Raw genomic sequence first — 21404 nt, 5'->3', positions numbered from 1 at the left:
ATATATAACCTGATTATATAGCCAGACACAACCTAAACTTGTTCTTTGCAACATTAACTAACTAATCGAATGCAATCTTTTTTTCCTTTTTGTTCTTCGTTATCTAATAACTATCATCTCACGGGATCTATTTAGAACCATATGCCAACAACGTACAAACCATCTTCACTCAAGAGACCATACTCGAGAATACAAAATAAAAAAGAAAGGAAATGCAGCAGAGCTTTTGCAATAACTCGTACAACTTCTTTTCCAGGTAAAATCAAAGTCTTTGATGGAGTCTATTATAATGATATGTTCGGCCATGGATTTCTCATAATGAGCTTTTGGTTTTGTGCTTGGGTTTGATGGGAAGGCTATTCAATCAAGATTGTGTTTTTTCTTGGAATTTAGCTTGTGTTATACTCGGCTAGATAGTTTTTAGCATGGGATAGTTTTAACCAACCTTGATTTGTGCATGATGATGGGTTCGGTCCAATCTTTCTGGTAGTTCATTTGGCCAAATCATGTTAGCTCATATATGGGTCTGATTTGGACAGCAAAATAGGTTTATTGGGAGTTTATATCTATTTTGATTTGAGTTATATTAATAAGTATGAGTTTTGACCAAATAAGGTTTAAAGTTAGTTTGGGCTAATTAAGATGTTGGGATCCTTTTCTTACAAGGATTAACAAAAAAAATTCTTAAGATTAAAAAAGAAATTTGTTCATTATTGTCTCTATTATTTAAGAGAATATTTAGCAACAACGAAGAAAGTTTTTTTTTTAAAAAAAGGATTAGCAAAATATTATCCTAAAGTTAAAAGGGAAATTCGTTCATTATTATCCCTATTATTTAGGATAATAGGCTGCAAGGGGAATTAATTTTTAAGATTATTTTTCATGTTCTATAGGGAAATCCTAATCTTACAAGAAAAGAAGACTTCTGCAATTAAATTCCTATTCGAATCAGATTTCCTAGCATCTAAAGGACTTTAAAAGTTGGCTAAGCAATCCTAGAATATCGAGGAAGGTAGATATCGGCCAAGGGTTATTTAAGTTAGGGAATTAAGATATTTTATCTTGTTTTTTTTTTTTAATTATATACGGCATCAACAAGCTATTGTCCAAGCTTGTTGTTTTCATTATTATTTCTATGTTTAAGTTTAATTAATACTTTGAATTTCAGTTAAGATCCAATGTTTGTTTGAATCAGGGTTTGCTAGTAAAGGTTTTTCGTCAGTTTTTGTAGTAGGTCAATTCAGCGTAATAGTTCTAAACTTTTTAGTTTAACATGTGAGAAAGAATTTTGCATTATTTGGTTCTTAAATGAACTGCATCTGACTTATCGAAGATTAATTGGTTTCATGACGTTATTCGATTTCATTCCAATAGTGCTGGTGTTTTGGAACAGTTTTCATTATATCACACTCCAATCAGATTTCTTTTGGCTTTTTAGAATCAGATCTCAATCTTCATCATAGGTTGTGTAATCATAATATAACAAGTTTCGTACCATTTTAGAGAAAAAAATAAATGTAAATGACTAACATAAAACCTCGTGCAATGGAGTTAAATTTGATTTAAATTTTGTGTTGTGTACAACACTTTTTCAAGCAGAAAAGAGATGTTGGGTATGGTGATGAATACCGGGGGCTTATGGGTTGCTTTGGTGGCTGTTTGGTGGAGAGGGAAGATTGACAGAGGAGAGAGGTTGTGATATTGGTGACTGATTTCATTTCTTTCTCATATGAAAAGGGAGAAAAGGTTTGTGGTGGGAAAGAAACCAAATCAAAACTCGTGAGATAAAGGAGAAGACAAGAAAATCCCGCCAAAAGTCTTTGCTAAGTGACTGGTGAGAAAAACAATGCAAGAAAAAAAAATGTGCTCAACAAATAAAGGTTGAAAAACCCAAGAAATTGATATTTAAAGAAAATCAGAATCAATGGAAAGGAAGAGGACTCCTCTCGTTAGAATTCAATTAGAAATTCAGGGGCAAACAAAACAAATGTTCAAGAACAAATATTACTCTAAGAAAACTTCTCAACATGCAGGAAGAAGAAAAAAACCGAAGGTTGGGGCATGGGGCATCGCCATACACTAAAATCTTCAGGTTTACTAAGATGGAATTGCTAAATTTGTACTGCGCAACATGATTGGACAATATTCTAAAAAGATATACTCTAACAATGGGAGTAGTCGCAGTGGCAGTATGAAAAGATCTGGACCATCAGGAAATTGCCACTTTCACCAGGACACAAGCTACATGTTGCTGTAAAGATGTGCTTACCTATCAGTAGGGCATTCATTCCAGTTCATTTCCTTCAATTGCCTTCACATGCTAGCATTACAAGGCAATCAGTAGGGCATTCATTCCAGTTCGTTTCCTTCAATTGCCTTCACATGCTAGCATTACAAGGCACAGATCATAAGAAAATTCGATGAGATGCTTACCACAACCCTTGCTTCATCTAGTTACAGACAGCATTAATGTATTTCCTGTATCATTTGGCAGTCTTTCACGTTTCCAACGTATGAGATATTATGGTGATCGGAATACTCAAATCTGTTGATCGGAATCTCTAAAATCACCAGCATCGATCGCACACGAAGCGCAGAAATAATGGAAAAGAAACAAAAATTAATGCTAAGCTGAGAATAATAACATATGGACCACTAGAATTTACCCCAAGCAAGTGATATAGGAAAAGGTGTGATAAGCATCCAGGAGAATTAACTCCAGGAAAATTTGAAGAAGAAAAATAGTTGTAATTTTTTTCTTGGTGTTATTTCGAGTCTATAAATTGTTAATATTACTACATATTTATTACAAGATTTATTAGTAGACTGTATTATCTCTCATCTTTAATATAATTATGGAGTATCTTGTATTGATAGAACTAAATTTTATTGAAATATTATTTTATAAGTATTAAAATTCAAAATTTATTTAAATAAAACACAAGAAGTATATATAAAAATTGAAGTGGTCAAAGTTTTAACTACTCTATTATATTTTTTATATATAAATATCTTATTGGTGATTAATATTTGGAAACAAAAAATTAAACATAAAATGTAGTATGACCAAAATTGTTTTCTCTGAGAAATTAAATTTGATTATAGGTAATGATTAAAATAAAAATAATATTTGATAGTCATAATTAATTACAAAAGGTAAGACTACTTTCTATGAACTATATTTTCTAGATATAAATATGAAATCGTGGCATAAAAAAAATATAATCTTCTGTCTTGTTTCTCTTTCACTTTTATTCTCTAACTAGCATAAAATTTTTAGTGTTTTTTTTTTTTATCCGCGTGGGGTGTTCGGACCAGTTTCCGCACGCCTAAATTTTTAGTGTTATTCATCCTCCAAGAATTGTTAATGTCACTCCACATTTATCACAAATTTGATTAAAGACTACATTGCCTTTATTTTAATATAATTATTTTGTTTCTTAATTTTGACATAATCAAATTTTATTAAAATTCTTTTCTAATTAATTCAAATAAAACTTAAAAAGTATATAAAATATGTAGTTTTTAAACTTTTAATTAACGTGTTGTATTTTTTAAAATAAATATTTTTATTAGTGGACCAAGATAAAATAAAATAAAATGTAGTAAAAGAAAAAAAATTAAAGCAATTAAATTTAGTTAATAAAAAAAGGTAAAGAATTAATGACCATTGACACTCTGAACGTTAGCTTCCTGCATTATAGTATATGATACAATGGAACTCAAAACGTATTTAATTTAAAATTTATTTATTACTTCCTTGGTTTTAATGAATCATTTACTCTTTCCACACATGTATATTGACAAGGTTTTTCAAATAAAACTTCATTGTTAGAGATTAATGATAGATTATATAATATATTGTTTTCCAAATTTATAGGAAGAGCCCATGAAATTCAAAAGACAATTTATTCTAAATTCATTTTCTTTTGTATCTGTTCAATATTCGTACCTTTTTCTTAAGGGAATCCATCTATCCTTTTAATGTAAAATTAGTTTGGTTTGGATTGAAGGTGGAAAAAATAATATATATAAAAAGAGTATATCAATATTCAAAGTTGGGGTTAAAGAACAATGCGTGTTTGAAAGTGTGGTTACGGTTGCGGTTATTTTTCAAAATGTTTTTCACTCGAAAATACATTAAAAAAACTTCAATGGATTTAGGTTTTTTTTTTTTGATAATAATAGGTTGGGTAGTGGATATTTTTTATAAAAAAATCATACGATGTTGAAGTCAATTTAGAGTTTTTTGAGCAGATATTATGTAAAAAAAATGAATAAAAAGAGTTGGATATTTTTCTTGTGTTGAGATAAAAAAAATCATTTTTTTTTCTAAATTTAAGAGTATATAGCTTACTTTAGAAAATAAAAAATCTAATTTACAAGATAACTTACCCATTTCACCTATGTACATAAATGTTGCAATTATAGTAGAAATGTAAATGAAGTTATAGAATATACAACTTGACATGCAAAATAAGACATGTGATGAAATAAAAGGAAAGAGAGAAAATGTGGAGTGTGGTGTGCATGGAAGTTGTTGATGTAAGTTACAAGATAACTTACCCGTTTCACCTACGGTCATGTTTGTTTTTACGTTTCAAAAGCGTTTTTAAAAGAATTTAATTTTTTTTTTTTTCTTTACTTCAAATTAATATATTTTGGTATTTTTAGATCATTTTGATGTGCGCTGATATCAAAAATGATTTTAAAAAAATATTATTTTAATACATTTCTGAGTGAAAAGCATTTTAAAAAATAACCGCAACCACACTAAGGCTGGCAGAGCAAAGTTGCGTTGATAGGGCCTTGGGCTTATAGCCTGCTGTAAATGGGCCTGGCCTCTTAACAAGGATAAGGGCCATGGAAATTGGAACAAACAAGAGAAAGAGAAAGAGAAGAAAAAATTAAAAAAGTTTATAGAAATTCAGTGGAGCCCACGGGTTTCAACATTTTTCACTTTTAACGGATAAGGACTGAAGACCCACGCCTCTCTCCACGACACCCCGCCATGAAACACGGCTACCCGGATAAGGCAGGTCCCACAATTTTTCAAGATGATTGTATGAAGAAACGTTTTTATTTTCTCTTTATTACTATCGTTTTTTGTTTTTTTTAAGGCTGTTAAATTAATTATTGAAATTGATTTCAAATCAAAATTAAAATAATTCTTAAAGTAGTAATTTTTTTTGTGTGATTTTTCCTTAGAAATTGTTTCTCATATTAATCAATTTTCATCTGTAATCTTTTGGTGAGCTGTATTAATGATTTTGTAGTCTTGGCATAGTTTTTCTTTTTAAATTCTTCCATATATTTTTTCATTTAATAACTAAATAACCCTTATATTAATCATTACAAATTTGCAATGGAATAAAAAAAAAAAAACACCTCCCCGTGTAAAAAACAAATAAAAAAGAAAAACCCTCATTGTCTTCCCAAAAGGCCGGCCACCAGCCACCATAACCAACCCTAGCCTCCATCTACCACTCCCTCCTCCGTCTCTTTCTCAACTTTTCAACTTCTCACCAAAATCTTTTGATCTCCACCAACCACCACCAGCCTCCACGACTCTATGTTTGAGATGGTGGCAGAAACCAACTTTTGTCAAATGTGCTTCCCATCACGTGCTCTCTGTTTTTTTTTGTTTACTTAGAAATAACAAGACGATATACTACAAAACAAAAATACGTCAATTCAGCGTTGATCAATGCACCATTTTTCCTCCGGCAAAAACTTCCTATTCTTTTTCTTCATTTTGATGACTTGCCACAAATATTTCATGGAAGAGAGAGCGCCTACTGGATGTTACATGGTTGGTGCCTGGTGGGGATGGATTGAGCACGTTACCCAACAATAAAATCAAGTTAGCTTATATTTCAACTAAAACTAATTTAAAAAAAAAATTAAAGAAATACTAACCATGTTGATTTAGGTTTTATTCGGTATTGTGGTCCAATCATGCATTTAAAAAAATTATTTTTATTTTAACTTTAAATTATATTTTTGGATCATTTTGATGTATTCATGTCAAAACTGAATTTAAAAAATATATATTATTTTGATGTATTTTTAAATAAAAAATATTTTAAAAAACTATATTTATTATTTCTAAATATGCACTTAGTATTTCTAAAAAACTAAATGTTATGAAGGTTCAAACTATAAAGTTAAGAAAGGAAATAAATCTCCTTAATCATGATTTCAGCCTTTTTGAGTTTTTGAAATATAATTACAATATAAATTTTTTTATGAATTTCTTTTTAAATATAGTTGGATTATGTGTTGTTATATAGTAATTTGTAATATGAATAAATTGATTGATGTGTGATTTAATATGAAATTTTTTTGTGAAATAAATGTGAACAAAAAAAACAAATCATTATATATTTAACATGTGCTTTGCTGTGGGTCAGATATTATTTTTCAAATAAAAAAATTACATACGCAAACTTATTCAACACGTGTTTATAGTTAAAAAAATTTAAATGAAAATAAAAAAGTTTGATCATGAAGAATTATAATTTGTTCCGTTGAGCTTTAAAAAATGTCTCAATTTCACCTTAAAAGTATGTTTTCTATCCATTATCCCCTGTAACGTTTGTTCCTAGTTTCAATTCTCATCCTCCTTCCGTTCATTTTCATAAGTAATTGTAAGTAATGGATAGGGGTTGTGCTATGCCACAAGCTTTTTTTTCTATGTAAACACAAGTATTTTCAAAAATAAATAAAAAATTCAAATCATAAACTTGACTGAGTTTAATAAGTAATTCGACTAATTTAAATAATATAAATAAAAAATACAATAACAATAAATAAACTAACAAAAAAACTAACAACATAAAAAAGGTTAAAAAAACTCGACTCGAGCCTATCCAGGTTTGCATATCAATTCTACGACCTAGTCATGATATTGAGGTAACCCCGTCAAAAGCAAATTGAGTAGAATTATGAAGTTCAATTATCAAACAAGCCAATGTTAAAGAGTGAAACAAAAAAAAATATTAATTAAAAAAAACAAGGAAAAAAAATATTTGAGTCAACCCGAGTTAATCCTCTAACCCTGTTGCGATCATAGACATAAAATTGGGATAACCTCATAGAAAGAAAAGTAAAAAAAAAATATAAAGATCAATTTCCAATAAATCAAATGTTAAAATATAAAATTAAAAAAATTAATTTTTAAAAAGGACCTAAAAAAACCAAAATCAACTCGTGTTAACTATTGAAACCCGTGATCGTGGTCATGAGCTCAGGACTAACCACATAAAAGGCAAACCTTAAAAAATAAAAATAAAAAATTTAAATCAACAAAACACCGAGGGATGAAATTGAGGGAAAATGCAATAAAAAAGGCTCTAAAATAAAAAAAAATAGCAATAAAAAGAATAAAGACTAAATTTAATAAAAAAAATAATAATTTATTTAGATAAATATATATCTCAGCCTAACTTAATTTATCAGTATATTCAGGTGGGTTTAGAAATTTAGTTTTCTTGTTTATATCATTTATCAAGCCAACCTTTTGTTTTGTGACAATGTAATAATCATTTTGTTGATTTTACAACAAAACTAATCAATGTGAATGATTAGTTTAGCATTGGGACTGTGTGAATTGAGACTTCGAAGATCAAAGAGATCATTACATTCTTTGTGTAACTCTTTTTTCCCTCTAATTTAATGCATTTGTTAACTTCTTGCTTAAGTGTTGGTTAAATACCAACATGGCATTACTTTAGTGGGGCTTTCTTGACCAAAACAAATGAAATTAAAAGAAAAATCGAGAGAGGGAATTTAAAGCACAACATTGAAATTAGAAAATTAAAGCAAAGAAAAGAAAAGGAGAACTAAATGCCATCAACGTCATTGAAAGAAAAAAAAACTCAAATAATCATATTTATTCAATATGCAATAGGGATAATTATTTTTAGTTCGGTTTAATTTTTATAAAAATAAATAACCAAATCAAAAATAATTTTCGTATGGTTTTGTATGACATGTAAAATTCTTTTTAAAAAAAAATATTTCTTTTCATTTCAAAATAAAAAACTTTATGTTTAGATTGAAAAGGTTGATACATATATATATATATATATATATATATATATATAATAGTTTTCTATTATGCTCTTGAATTATTGGTAGATTTCCAATATACATTTTTTTTTTCTTAGAATTGTAAAATTTAGTTATCGATTCTCATAATTGTTTAAGACCAAATAAGCCGCACTTTTATAAATTATTTAATTACTAACATTAAATTATAATATCAAATTCTAGGATGTTAATTTTCCACATATATGTTTATAAAAGGGGAACATACACATGTTTTTTTTTTTTTTTAGCATGATTTTAAGGTAAAATACAAGGGCACATAATTTTAGCTAAGAATATGAACCATAATATTACATGGAATGGATGGGGTGTTTATTCAAGAAATATCGTTAAAACAAATAATGGCTAATATAATTAGACTAATAAATAATTATTGGGATAATGATAATGATAATCCAAAGGACGACAAAGCAACCTTCGGGCTGTCGGTATTAATATTCTAATTCTAATTTGACTAAATTCTCTGGTGGGAATTTGACTCCTCAAGACAACTCATGTTCCTAATTCTAATCAAGCCGCAAAGGTGGTCCGAAAAAGAAAAAGAAAAAGAAACCGGCATCGCAAACCATGTCCTCCCATTTGCAAGCACCATGGTATAAATCGACCAGAAAAAGAAAAAGAGGAGGAGAAGACGAAAAGTTCATGCATAGGTTTGAGAGAATCGACCAGAAAGGAGCAGGTGCGATGGCATGGAATGCAACTCTAGCTTTAGAGCTATCTGTTGTTAGTTCTTGAGTTTCAACTCATTCTTTAAATTGCTTTTCAAACTATCTAAAAAACATTAGATTAATATTCTTTAATATGATTTTCAATATCTTTTTATGTGTTTCTATCAAAAATTAAAAAAAAAATATTATTTTAATTAAAAATTACCTTTAAAAATACTTTACCAGAACAGGTTCTAGAAGCAGAAACAGGGGCAAGGGCAGTAGGTTAGTTGGTTGGTACAGGCCTGCCTTTCAATTAAAGAAAAAAAAAAAAAAGAAGGTAAGTAATGATAATAAAAAAGTGGGTGTCCTTAAATAAGGAAGAAAAGTCTATACACGAGATGGTGGGAATTATATTATAAGCAGAGGGGGATAGGAGGTGGAAAGTGGAAGGATTCTTGTGGAAATGAAATCTCAATGACTCCTTCCTCGTCCCCTGTTATTTTCATCGCAAGTTAATTATAATTAGTCCGGATTGGTATAATATATTGTTATCTTAATAATATATATTTTTAAAATATTATTTAATATGTTATTATTTAAGCATTTTAAAAATGTTCCGACCAATATGCATTATAAATCTTACTTCCTAAGTTCATTATATTTTTTAAGGTTGTAAAAAATAATGATCCAACATGCGGCATAACAATGGTGAATAAAAAAACTAGTTTATTCTAAAATGTTACACCTTCCCATCCAACATGTGACATAACATTGATAACAAAAAAAAAATAACAAAAACTATATCATTATTAACGATTAATAGAGAAAAAAATCAGTTCAATAATTCAAAATATCTCATCTAAAATTAAATTGGTGAATAGACAACTTGATGGATTAGAGTGTCAAAATGTGTGTGATATGTTTACTTAAAAACTTATAATTAAAGAGGCCAAAAGTAAGGCAATTACCCAACATATCTAGACTTGGTAGAATATCAAGCCTAGATGACATGGGTCTTACAAGATGCTAGACGTAATATTTTTAGGTTCAGCTATACACCAAACTCAAGTGCATATGGGTTTGACGAAGCCAGACCCCAACACCCTTGAGTTTGGAATCATTTGAGGTCAAAATACATACAGGGTTGATAATCTTTTTAGGCTCCATATTGAATTATGAGAATTTGTTTGTTTATTCTTATGTCTTTTAACTTCGAATGTTAAAAGCTAATAATGATTATCTCTCAATATCCTTAGACGCATAAAAGTCTCTTAAGAACCTACTATATTTCCATTAATATTAATATTGTATAAGGATATTTATCCCTCATTAATGCTACTAGGAGGAGATGATACTTCAACCTTTCTATTTAAGCAACATTACAAAGTTCAGAGGCTATATATACCATCTAAACCAGCCAAGTAAAGTTACACACATTTTATATTCTCTAAAATATTTATACTCTTGTTTTAGAGCATTTATAATACACAACTAAGAACAAACACTTTTGTTCTTATAATTAAAAGTTTATTATCTCATTTATTGTAATTTCTTATTAAAAATTCTTTGATTTTATTATCAGAAAGTCCCTAAATTCTATTAAAAGTGATTATTTTATAGGTGCCAAGCCTTCTATCACCAACATCAATTTTATGAACTCCAGAGAAGATAATAATAAAATGAATGTGTGATTATTTACTATTCAAACAATAAATAAATCACATTCCTGAGCCTATTGGATATTTGAAATATCCTAATAACCAAAGTTTAATTTCTACTCTCACTTGTTTACCTTTTTCACTTCTATTTTACTTCCTTACAATTTTCACATAAATTTCAGCATACAACAATAATAACAATAATGTTGCTTCAATCCATGACAAGCATACATTCTTTTCAAAAAATCTCAAATTTTTTTAAAAAAGTATTATAATTTACAAATTCTATCTATTGAGGTTATATGATTAGTGGCTGTTCAATATTTCATATTATCAATAGTTCAAATTTTAAAAAAAGATGAACATAATTTATTGGTAAATGCCCTTAGATTTAATCTTGAAAATTAGTTTGAAAGTATGTTTATTCTTAAGTCAAAAAAAAAAAAAAACTAGTACAAAATCTTAGCCATGTTTATGAAATAAAACTAAAATAAAAGAAAAAATAATCAATGACAATAAAAAATAATTTGAGGAACAAATTAAAAAAAAACCGCAACTTGTATATGAAAAAAAAAATTAAGGGACCAAGAAGGAAATTTGGCAATGCTAAAGTGTTTATAAATAGTGACATGGGTGAGGATGGGCATAAAACTAAATAACAAGTTAAAGATTTAATCAAGAGAATTAGTTTGAAAGTATCTTTATTCTCAAATCAGAAATTAAAAAAAAAAAAAAAAAAAGAAAAGGAGTACAATATTCTGGCATTGTCCGCAAAACAAAACAAGAAGAAAGGAAAAGAATCGTTTCTTGTAATAGAAGCAAATGGAGAAAAGGAAAGAGAAGGGAGAAAAGGGTAAGTTGGTAAAAAGAAGAAGTGGGTGAAAACGTAGTAGTAAAAAATGGGTACTCTTTTCCAAAATGGATGCCGGATATGAAAACGGCGAGGTCGAGCAGCCGCGTGCGATGTCGGACCACTCACAGGCTCACAGTCTCCCTCTCCGCCCTTGTCCCTATCAATCTGTTATCTAAATAAATTCTAAAAAACACAAGAATAACGAGGGCGTCAAGAGTGCTGGCTTGTTCCATTTTACCCCCAGCTGTGCCGAGCTGAGCTGCACCTAGCTGTTAGTCATTATTATTATATTATCGTACCCCAGCTCATATTCTTGACTAGCATGACACAATTATTTTTTTTTATTTTTTTTTTATTTTTAATTATGACGTTGGAGCCAGCTTACACGCATCTCGACTAATCTTCTAAGACTCTAAAGTTAACGATCATATAAGTTTTCAGTGGCTCTGAGATTTGTGACACTCAAACTAGTGACTATTAAAAAGCAAACCCAAGGTCTGAATAGTTGAACTACATCCCTTAATATTTGTAATTTTAATTTAACTATGTTTTTTATTTTTAGTGTTTTTAGATTTTTTTTATTTGTTAATATAAAAAATAAATTATTTTTTCTTCGTCACTCGCATTTTGAACTCGAACGTTGTTCTTCTTCCTCCTCCAAATGGGGTTCTGTTCTGCCTACACCTGCACGCCATGGAAGGAGAATTTAGCCTATGTAAAACATGCAAGTAAATTAATCATTAATTGGAACGTAGGATATATTATATACTATATAATAATTATTTTGACCAGTGCTTCTGCTAGCAAAGATTTGATGATACGATATTCTCTCAATAAATCTCTTTGAGAAGTCCAGTGAGCTTGGCTAGCTCATGTGCTAGAATGAAGCTTATTTTGCACCAGATTTTTAAAGATGCGGTGCGTTTATGTTCAAGTAGTTAAATATTCTACATGTTGGTGCAAGCATTTTCAATGGGAGAGCAAGAGAAAATAAAAAACTATTGTTTTTAGCTTTTCTTCGCTGATTTGGTAGCTGGGAGTCGTGTTTAATATTGCGGTTTAATTATATTTTTAATTTATTTTTATTTATTTTTAATATTTTTAAATTGTTATGATGTATTAATATTAAAAATAAAACTTTAAAATAAAAAATATTATTTTAATATATTTTAAAAAATAAAGCAGCTTCGTGGAAGAGACGAGGCGAAGTCTATGTCTATCCTAAGGCAGCCAATAAATGATATTGACTTTAAAATATATATATATATATATGCCTTGTGGAACACATCTTCAAGTGTGTCACGTGATATTGACTTTGAGAATAATTTATATTTTTCATTTCTTTAACTTTGACATTTTAACTGACAATAAATGAAAATAAATATGGATTTCAGATAATCTCTCAAAACAAAAGTTGAAGATTTTTAATTTTTAATTAATTTTTTAATATTTTTAGATCATTTTTATATATTAATATAAAAAATAAAATTTAAAAAATAAAAAATATATTATTTTAATATATTTTTTAAAAAATTATTTTAAAATACGATCTCTAATGTGATTTACACCTCAACATTAATAGCTGTTAGTATTCATAGATATTTAATATTTTTTAAAGGGTTTTTTTTTGTTTAGTGGTGGTATATACATTTTGCTACTATAATGCGTATGCCAATAAAGTTGAAAACAATATATAAAATACATTTACCTATAATGATATGTTTGTAATCGGTTTTGATATTTTATTTGCTCGGAAAAGTGTTTAATAGTGCGGTTAAAATACTATTTGTTTAAAATTTGAAATTTTTTTTATTTAAAATTAATTTTTATAATATTATTTTAATATATTGATATCAAAATAATTTTTTTGAAAAGATTTATTTTAATATATTTTTAAATAAAAATTACTTTAAAACATAAATGAAAGAGAATTTCATCCCACATGAGATGATGCAAACTCACATAAGAAGGTGTAGCATACTCTCGATTGACCCATTTAATTTTTGACAGGAAAAATAAACCTTTTTTATAAAACAAAAAAAATGTTTCTGATGGTAGGATGGAAAATCAATGAAATATAAAAAAATGTCAGTTGATTTATAGTTAGAAAATTAGGAGGGTGATAGTGGAAAAAAGAGAGAGGGAGAGACAAGGGCAGAAGAGCAAAGACAAGTAGGGAAGACTATAACGTAAGACCAACCAGAGTTGCAATCAAACTGTACAGAGTCTCTTTCTAATCTAATCCAATGTTTGTTTTTGACTTTTATGTTTTCTACGTTTTAATCCATTCCAGCTTCCTATGTTGAATCACCAAACGCCAAACCCAAAAACTGTAAATAAAGCTTCAATCTTCTCTTCTTTTTCCTCCAATTCTCTATTCGTTTAGTTTAGAACTTTCTATTTTTTCATTGCCTTGTCGGTTTCATACCCAATAAATGAAACTCTCCTCTCTGAAATCTTACCAGTTTTGCACCTTTCTTTGTCTCTCTCTCTCTCTCTCTCTCTTTCTCTCACCTTCTTTACATCTTTGTTCTGTTAATAAACTGTTAGTATTCTCTCTCTGACAACATCTACTTCATTTCTTGTAAGTAAGCACTTCACATTATCCGAATGTTTCTGGGTTTCTTTTATGTTTTGATTTGTAAGCTTTGTTGCATGCTATCAAAGGTGCGAGAGAAATGATGGGTTATATTAAGTTTTATATTTTATGTTTTTTAATTTTTGGGTTTTCTTTAGCATGTTGTATTGTTTCTCTGGGTTTACTTTAGTGAGTAGATTGTGTTCTTTCTCGGCAACCAATAGAGTTTGTTCTTTTTTAACTCTTTGATGATATTGATTTTGGTGGCAGGGTAACTCTAGGTTCTTAGTGCTGGCAGGAAGCTCTTTTTGTTGATTCAGTTTCCTTGCTTTCAGGTAACTTTTGCTCCTTTTGGATTATGTTTTTAAATAGGAACGGTGAGATCTATAGGTGTGGCCTTCGAACTCTTTTTCTAAATCTAACACTTATTCTTTCCCAGGAACTTTGATCACCTCTCTCCCTTTTTCTGCGTCTTGATGTGCATTTCCTCTTATGTTGAAGCGTTCATGACTTCTTTTTTTCTTTTTTTTCTTCTTAGAAAGGCCAATTCTTATTGCATCAAAATTTTTTTCTAAAATATAATTTGTCTCTCTTTGTTTCCGGGTTTTACTGTTCAAGACAGTTTTTCAAGACTGCCTTTACTCTTCTCTGCCTTATGTACCTATAAGGTGTAATGACATTTTAGGCTCTCAAGCTCTTAAAAATTAAAACGATTGGTAGGGAACAAGGAATGATTGCAATCTGTGTATGCAGGCCACTATTTATGATTTCTCTTGTTATCACAGTCTCTTTTATTACCATTTTTTACTCTAGATAGTTTCCGATAAAAGAATAGTGAAATTTCAGGATAAGAGAAATTTACATGGTTTATGCTTGTGTATTTGAAGTTGAGTTGTGGTCCTTGAAGGCAAAATCATTTCTACCTGCTGCAGATAAAGTCCAACTGTAGACTTTGGAAAATAAAGTAATATATATCAATTAATTGCAACTAGCATTGTGTTTCTTTTTCTATATATTTGCCATGAATAGCTGGGTGTAATCTTATACTTTGAATTATTGGTGCTTGGATAAATAAATTTAATTAACAGATTATGGTGTTTAGTATTGATTTTTATGTTGAAATAATTGGAATATTTAATTAGAGAACGAACATTTGTTCCATGAATCAAGTACGTCCACATTTCTCTTCTTCTTTCTGGATTTTTTGTCGGCTTGTGCGAAGATTTCGTTGCAAGAGGAGATAAGGATGAATTTATTTGGCCAATCCAACTCATAAAAATGTAATCCCAGTCCGAGATTTTGATTTGGAGGACAGATTCTGTGAGTTTAATTGTTTTACTGGAACCAAGTATGATAAAGGCATGTACAGGTAGACTATATTGCATTCATAAAACTCGCTGTGATATCCTTATCATTTCAAAACATATCCCTCCTTCTCATTTTATCAGCGTCATAAATTTGTGTTCAACCATGAATTCTTAAGGCTAGGAATAAGAAAATTATAGGAGAACATTCTGTTGCCTGCGTTTGAACCAATGAATCTAGGTATGTGTATAAATCATTCAGTTGAGTTTATGACTTTTCTGTATGCATGGCTAGATAACTTGTTTATTTCCTTCAATCAATTCATCAACATCATGAATTTATTTACTTGTTGGCTAGACTTTAAATCTTTGAGATTGAGTTTGAATGTATGGCCTAACTCCCTTTTGGATACATTCAACCAGTCTGTCACCTTTTTCCGGCGATTGACCATCCAGTTGTGTTTTAATTGTTTTGTAGATTTAACAGTGAACAATTGTCTCTCTTTTAATTTTTCTTGATACATGAAAGGATGATAATTGTAATAAGACTAGATACATTTTAATAATTTTAATCTTTCTTTTTGTTTAATAAATGCTAAGATTAGGTCAGTAGTCAATAATAGTTTTGCATAAATAGACAAAAATATATAAACATGCAGTTTCTCTGTGACAACTTAATTACCTTTTTAGTTCACTATGAAACTATGGTCACTTTACTCTCTTTTTATGATGATACACATCTTTCTATTTGCTTACCGGTTTATCTTTATTAAAATCTTAGCTCTAATCTTCTATTTGATCATCTGATTATAAATGTTTATTCTCCATTAAAGTTTTTGAGGACTTTGGCTGACAGAAAAGAATCAAAGGATATTTCTTGGGACACTGAATACAGTATCACACTCATACGAATGATCAAGATCTTGGCCAAGATCTTGAAAGTTTCGCTGAGTGATGTACACACTCTAGGACCTTTCCTTTTCCCTCTGTCACTTTCAAGTTTGTAATGCCTGTGATTATATGCATGGTAGTCAAGAGATGTCCAGAGGAGCTAGATATGTCATGTGGCTTCAAAATCCCAGGCCTTTGCTTTTTCCTGATTTTTAACTTGTGATAGGTGTAAAGATCTATTGCAAACTGTGGACCTTTATTTGTTGGCAACTGCATATAATATTTATGCATATACAGGGCATCAGAATGAATGATTTATGGTCCACGGATTTATCTTTTTATTCGCTTTGTATTCTGTTTGGTTGTTACAAGGCTGAGCATTGCTCATCTCATCACATGGTAGTTAAATATATTTCCCCCCTTTCCCTGCAGGTCTTTAGTTCTTTAATAATTGCACTACTCCTTCAAGATCATTTTGGCAGGAAGGTGTTGATTCTGCACCATCTCTGTTCTTCTAACTCAATATCCAGGAACAAGAATACTATTATCGTACAACAATGGTGTCGAGATCTTGCATAAGTTTATTAGACTTTGCATCAGGGAACATGATGAATTTCAGTCAGTCTCCTAGATCCCTTCCAAGGATAATGACTGTTCCAGGAATAATATCTGACGTGGATGTTGATGGAATTAATGATGGCATTTCTGATGCTCCATCAACTGGAAGCGGTGCAAAAATGATTATAGTGTCAAATTTTCTCCCTCTGAATGCTCAGAAGGATTTAAACTCTGGCAAATGGTCATTCAGTTTTGATGAGGACTCTCTTCTGTTACAGATGAAGGATGGCTTCTCAGCCATTCCTGAGGTTGTTTATGTGGGGTCTCTCAGGGTCGATGTTGATTCAAGTGAACAAGAAGAAGTTTCACAAAAACTGCTGGAGGAATTTAACTGCGTACCCACATTTATTCCTCCTGATATTTATAAAAAATTTTACCATGGTTTCTGTAAGCACCATCTGTGGCCCCTTTTCCATTACATGTTACCTCTGTGTCCGGATCATGGCAATCGCTTTGATAGATTGCTCTGGCAGGCCTATGTCTCTGCTAATAAGATATTTGCAGATAAGGTCACGGAAGTGATTAATAATACAGAAGAAGATTATGTTTGGGTCCATGATTATCATCTGATGGTTCTCCCTACTTTTTTGAGGAAGCGTTTCAATCGTATTAAGCTTGGCTTCTTCCTGCACAGCCCGTTCCCCTCATCAGAAATTTACCGGACTCTGCTGGTTAGAGATGAAATTCTGAAAGCGCTGCTGAATGCTGATTTGATTGGTTTTCATACATTTGATTATGCTCGACATTTTCTATCCTGTTGCAGCCGGATGTTGGGCCTAGACTATGAATCGAAACGTGGTCATATTGGTCTTGAGTATTTTGGCAGAACAGTGTACATAAAAATTTTGCCTGTGGGGATTCATATGGGTCGAGTTGAATCTGCTCTAAATCACCCCTCTTCTTCCATTAAGGTCAAAGAGATCCAAGAACAGTTTAAGGGGAAAAGGCTTGTCATTGGAGTTGATGATATGGACATTTTCAAGGGCATTAGTCTGAAGTTATTAGCTGTAGAGCATCTTTTGCTGCAGAATTCAGAGTTGCGGGGAAAATTAGTCCTGGTTCAAATTGTTAATCCTGCAAGGAGCTCAGGGAAAGATGTGCAAGAAGCAAAAATGGAGATATATTCAATTACCAAAAGGATAAACAATACTTTTGGTTTTCCAGGCTATGAACCAGTGGTTCTGATTGATCGTCATGTTCCCTTTTGTGAGAAAACTGCTTACTATGCATTGGCTGAATGCTGCATTGTGAATGCAGTGAGGGATGGAATGAACCTGATCCCATACAAGTACATTGTATGCAGGCAGGGGACGCCGAAGATGGACGAAGCTTTAGGAGTTGCCTCTGGGTCACGTCATACAAGCTCACTTGTTGTATCAGAGTTTACAGGCTGCTCACCATCATTAAGTGGAGCAATAAGAGTAAATCCATGGGATATTGAAGCTGTAGCCAATGCAGTGAATACTGCCATCAACATGCCTGATTTAGAGAAGCAGTTGCGGCATGGAAAGCACTATTGCTATGTTAGCTCCCATGATGTAGCTTATTGGGCCCGCAGTTTTATGCAGGATTTGAAGCGAGCGTGCAAAGATCATTATAGCAAACGTTGCTGGGGTATTGGCTTTGGTCTGAATTTCAGAATTTTAGCACTCTCTCCTAGCTTTAGGAAGCTTTCCAATGACTATATCATCTCAGCATACAAGAGAACATCTAAAAGGGCAATATTCTTGGACTATGATGGAACAATGGTGCCTCATACTTCTCTTGCTAAAACCCCCACTCCTGAAGTCATCTCTGTTCTAAACAATCTTTGCGCCGATCCCATGAACAGTGTGTTTATAGTTAGTGGCAGAGGAAAAAAGTCCCTGAGTGATTGGTTTGTTCAATGTGAAAATCTGGGTATAGCAGCTGAGCATGGATACTTCTTCAGGTATTTTAGTAGTTATTAAAATATTGATTGTCTAGCTTTACTAATTTTGCTAGCAAGGCAAACTTTTTGTCTATTAAATGGAGAGCTTGTAAGGTTCAAACACAGAAATCATTCAAGGAAAGTTAACTTCTCTACTTCTTAGGTGGCTGCAATAGTAAATGAAGCTAGTGGTTTTCTATTGATTTGGTAGGATCCCTTTTTGTAAGATGTTGCCTTTTCTTCTTGTAGGTGGAGTGGGATGTCTGACTGGGAAACGAGTTCTTTGGCTGTGGATTTTGATTGGAAAAATATTGCCGAACCTGTCATGAAATTGTATACAGAGGCAACTGATGGTTCCTATATAGAGGTTAAGGAGAGTGCTTTGGTATGGCACCACCAAGATGCTGATCCAGATTTTGGATCTTGCCAGGCGAAGGAACTGTTAGATCATCTGGAAAATGTCCTTGCAAATGATCCAGTAGCTGTTAAGAGGGGCCAGAATATTGTTGAAGTAAAACCACAGGTATGCGTGCTTTTTGTTTATGGTTTGTTCCTGTGTTCCTGATTTTTTTCCCCTTTTGTTTTGAAAGTGGTCTAACATTGACCTTAAAAATGTGCAGGGAGTAACTAAAGGGTTTGTTGCAGAGAAGGTTCTTTCCAAAATGATCGCTAGTGGGAAACCCCCTGGCTTTGTGTTGTGCATCGGGGATGACAGATCTGATGAAGACATGTTTGAAAGCATATCAAAAACACCATATAGTTCATCACTCCCTTCAGCTCCAGCGATTTTTGCATGCACTGTTGGCCAAAAGCCAAGCAAAGCTAGATACTATCTAGATGATACAGTTGATGTATTAGCTTTACTTCAATGCTTGGCTGATGCTTCAAGTTCAAACTTGAGTAGCACAGAAACACAAGTTTCTTTCGATAATGTTGTACGAAAGGAACTGTGATTCTGCCCTTTCCATGCAATGACACAGGCTGAACAAGCACCTGGGTGTCTGTATGGTTGGGTGCAAGAAGGGTGCTTGTTTTGATAATCCTTAGTTTTTATACAGTAGGTTTCTCCTGAAGCTGGTTTCTGATATTAACTCATCTGTTGCATGCTGTGTGGGGATCGATGCTGGTGCCTTGCATAATGCAAGATGGGATGATGAAGAATTTGTGGTCTCAATCAAGCATGACTAATACATTTTATCTTTTTTACCCTAAAAAATGCAGGGAAATGAGGGCTGGTGTGTGAATTTTCTGGCTTGGAGGGGGGGTAGATACTGTGTAGTTCACAGGTTCAGATGTTCATCATCATAGGTAGTGTTTACTGATAAGAGAACTATTTAGGTTTTTTGTATACATGTTTTTTATTATAAAAGAAAGGCATTCTTTAGGAGGCCATACTTATCTATCTTGTTTTTAGCAAGGAGATTCTTTAATGTTTTCATCTTATTATGTGCCATCATGTTCAGTTAAGTCCAAACTGTTAAATTAAAATTTAACATGCAATGTACATGATTAAAACAAAAATTGATTATGAATTCATAATCTGATGAATATTTTACAAGATCTTTTATAAAAATTGACACAATTGGGTTAATATGCTAACATGTATGATTTGAATTGTGAAATTTATACAACATTAAAGTATGAAATTGAAAAATATTTAATTAAAAAAAAGGAAAAAGTTATTGGCTATTAAAATCATCTTTCATTTAGTTATATAAAAATAAAAATAGACACGTATAAATTTAAACATCAATCAAATATCAGAATGTTTGTTTGAGATAATGAGAAACTTAAAAAAATTAAATCAAAATAGATTACGAAGATCAATTTAAAATCAATCAAATATAAAAAGATAAAATTGAAAAAATAAAAAGTTCATAAAATAAATCAAGAAAAATCAAACGTTAAAAGATAAGATTGAAAAAAAAAGATGCACACAATCCTCGGGGAGGTATTTTTGAATCCAAAAGCTCATTTTTCAATCAATTTTTTTCTCAAAAACATCCAAAAGTCATCCTAAAGACCTAAATAAACCCATGCATGGCTTTGAATAACCAAAAAATAGGTTAAAGGACTAAAAATAAACTTGAATAACTTTTGAGCCCAAATCTACTCTTTCAGGCAAGATGAAGATAAAAAAACACCTTATTGGAACTCATCTTATTGAATAGAACTGGTGTAGAACAACTTTTTTCATGGCTGAAATCAGTGCTAACGGATGATTTCTCTCTCTAATTAGAATTTATATATTTTCTTTTTCCTTTCTCTAAACCAAAACTTTAGAAGAAAAATAACGAAGTTTTCTATTAAAATCGAATATTTAAAAACTAAAAAGACCAACAATCTATCAATTTAAAAGTAAGGGAGCTAAAATGAATTTTGTGCATTAATTTTAGAATCACCACCTAGTTCCCCATGTTTTTCACGCTATTTCTTTGTTCGTTTTTTTAATAAATCAAAAGTTATTAGCTATTAATTTTGATAAAAAAAAAAAAAAAACAAATCACCGCTCAAAATGTGCATAGTATAAGAAACACCCTATTTAGGTTACTTAGAAATTATTTTCTCTCACCTTATTTAGAACATTTTATTGAAGATTAATAATGAGATATAAAACATGATTAAAATGTTTGTCTAAAAACATAAGAGGATCCAAAACTTGGCTGGTTTATGTCGATTTATTTGCATGGGATTTGAAAAAACGGTCGTTGCATGGCGCGTGGCATTCTTCATTCATTTTGGATTTGCATTTTTCTAGGCATCCTAGGATTTCACCATCTGTAGACTAAATTTATAATGGGCCCATGCAAAGGCCATACCAAAACATTAGG

At 31.0% G+C, this 21404-nt stretch overlaps 1 protein-coding gene across 2 annotated transcripts; it reads left to right on the top strand.

Moving 5' to 3' along the window:
* Positions 1 to 13487: 13487 nt before the first annotated feature.
* On the top strand, positions 13488 to 19975 carry LOC7453760 (probable alpha,alpha-trehalose-phosphate synthase [UDP-forming] 9). Of its 2 annotated transcripts, none has more exons than XM_002322123.4 (5): positions 13488 to 13857; positions 14122 to 14186; positions 16479 to 18594; positions 18823 to 19096; positions 19194 to 19975. In XM_002322123.4, the coding sequence occupies exons 3-5, from the start codon at positions 16604 to 16606 to the stop codon at positions 19524 to 19526; spliced, it is 2598 nt and encodes an 865-aa protein (XP_002322159.2). In that variant the 5' UTR covers positions 13488 to 13857; positions 14122 to 14186; positions 16479 to 16603; the 3' UTR covers positions 19527 to 19975. The 2 variants fall into 2 exon arrangements, with proteins under 2 accessions (XP_002322159.2, XP_024442611.1); XM_024586843.2 differs by having other exon boundaries at positions 13488 to 13861.
* The last annotated feature ends 1429 nt before the right edge of the window (positions 19976 to 21404 follow it).

Source organism: Populus trichocarpa, chromosome 15 (assembly GCF_000002775.5).
Source record: "Populus trichocarpa isolate Nisqually-1 chromosome 15, P.trichocarpa_v4.1, whole genome shotgun sequence".
NCBI classification, from domain to species: Eukaryota; Viridiplantae; Streptophyta; class Magnoliopsida; order Malpighiales; family Salicaceae; genus Populus; species Populus trichocarpa.
The sequence above is the reverse complement of the archived record's forward strand: the minus strand, read 5'-3'. Positions and strand labels throughout refer to the sequence as shown.

What these genes read in the sequence shown, in the direction of transcription:
- LOC7453760 (XM_002322123.4), top strand. Translation starts at nt 16,604, where the DNA reads ATGGTGTCGAGATCTTGCATAAGTTTATTAGACTTTGCATCAGGGAAC. An exon ending in GAGCATGGATACTTCTTCAG is followed by an intron (nt 18,595 to 18,822) that starts GTATTTTAGTAG and finishes TTCTTCTTGTAG; the next exon opens with GTGGAGTGGGATGTCTGACT. An exon ending in TTGTTGAAGTAAAACCACAG is followed by an intron (nt 19,097 to 19,193) that starts GTATGCGTGCTT and finishes AAAAATGTGCAG; the next exon opens with GGAGTAACTAAAGGGTTTGT.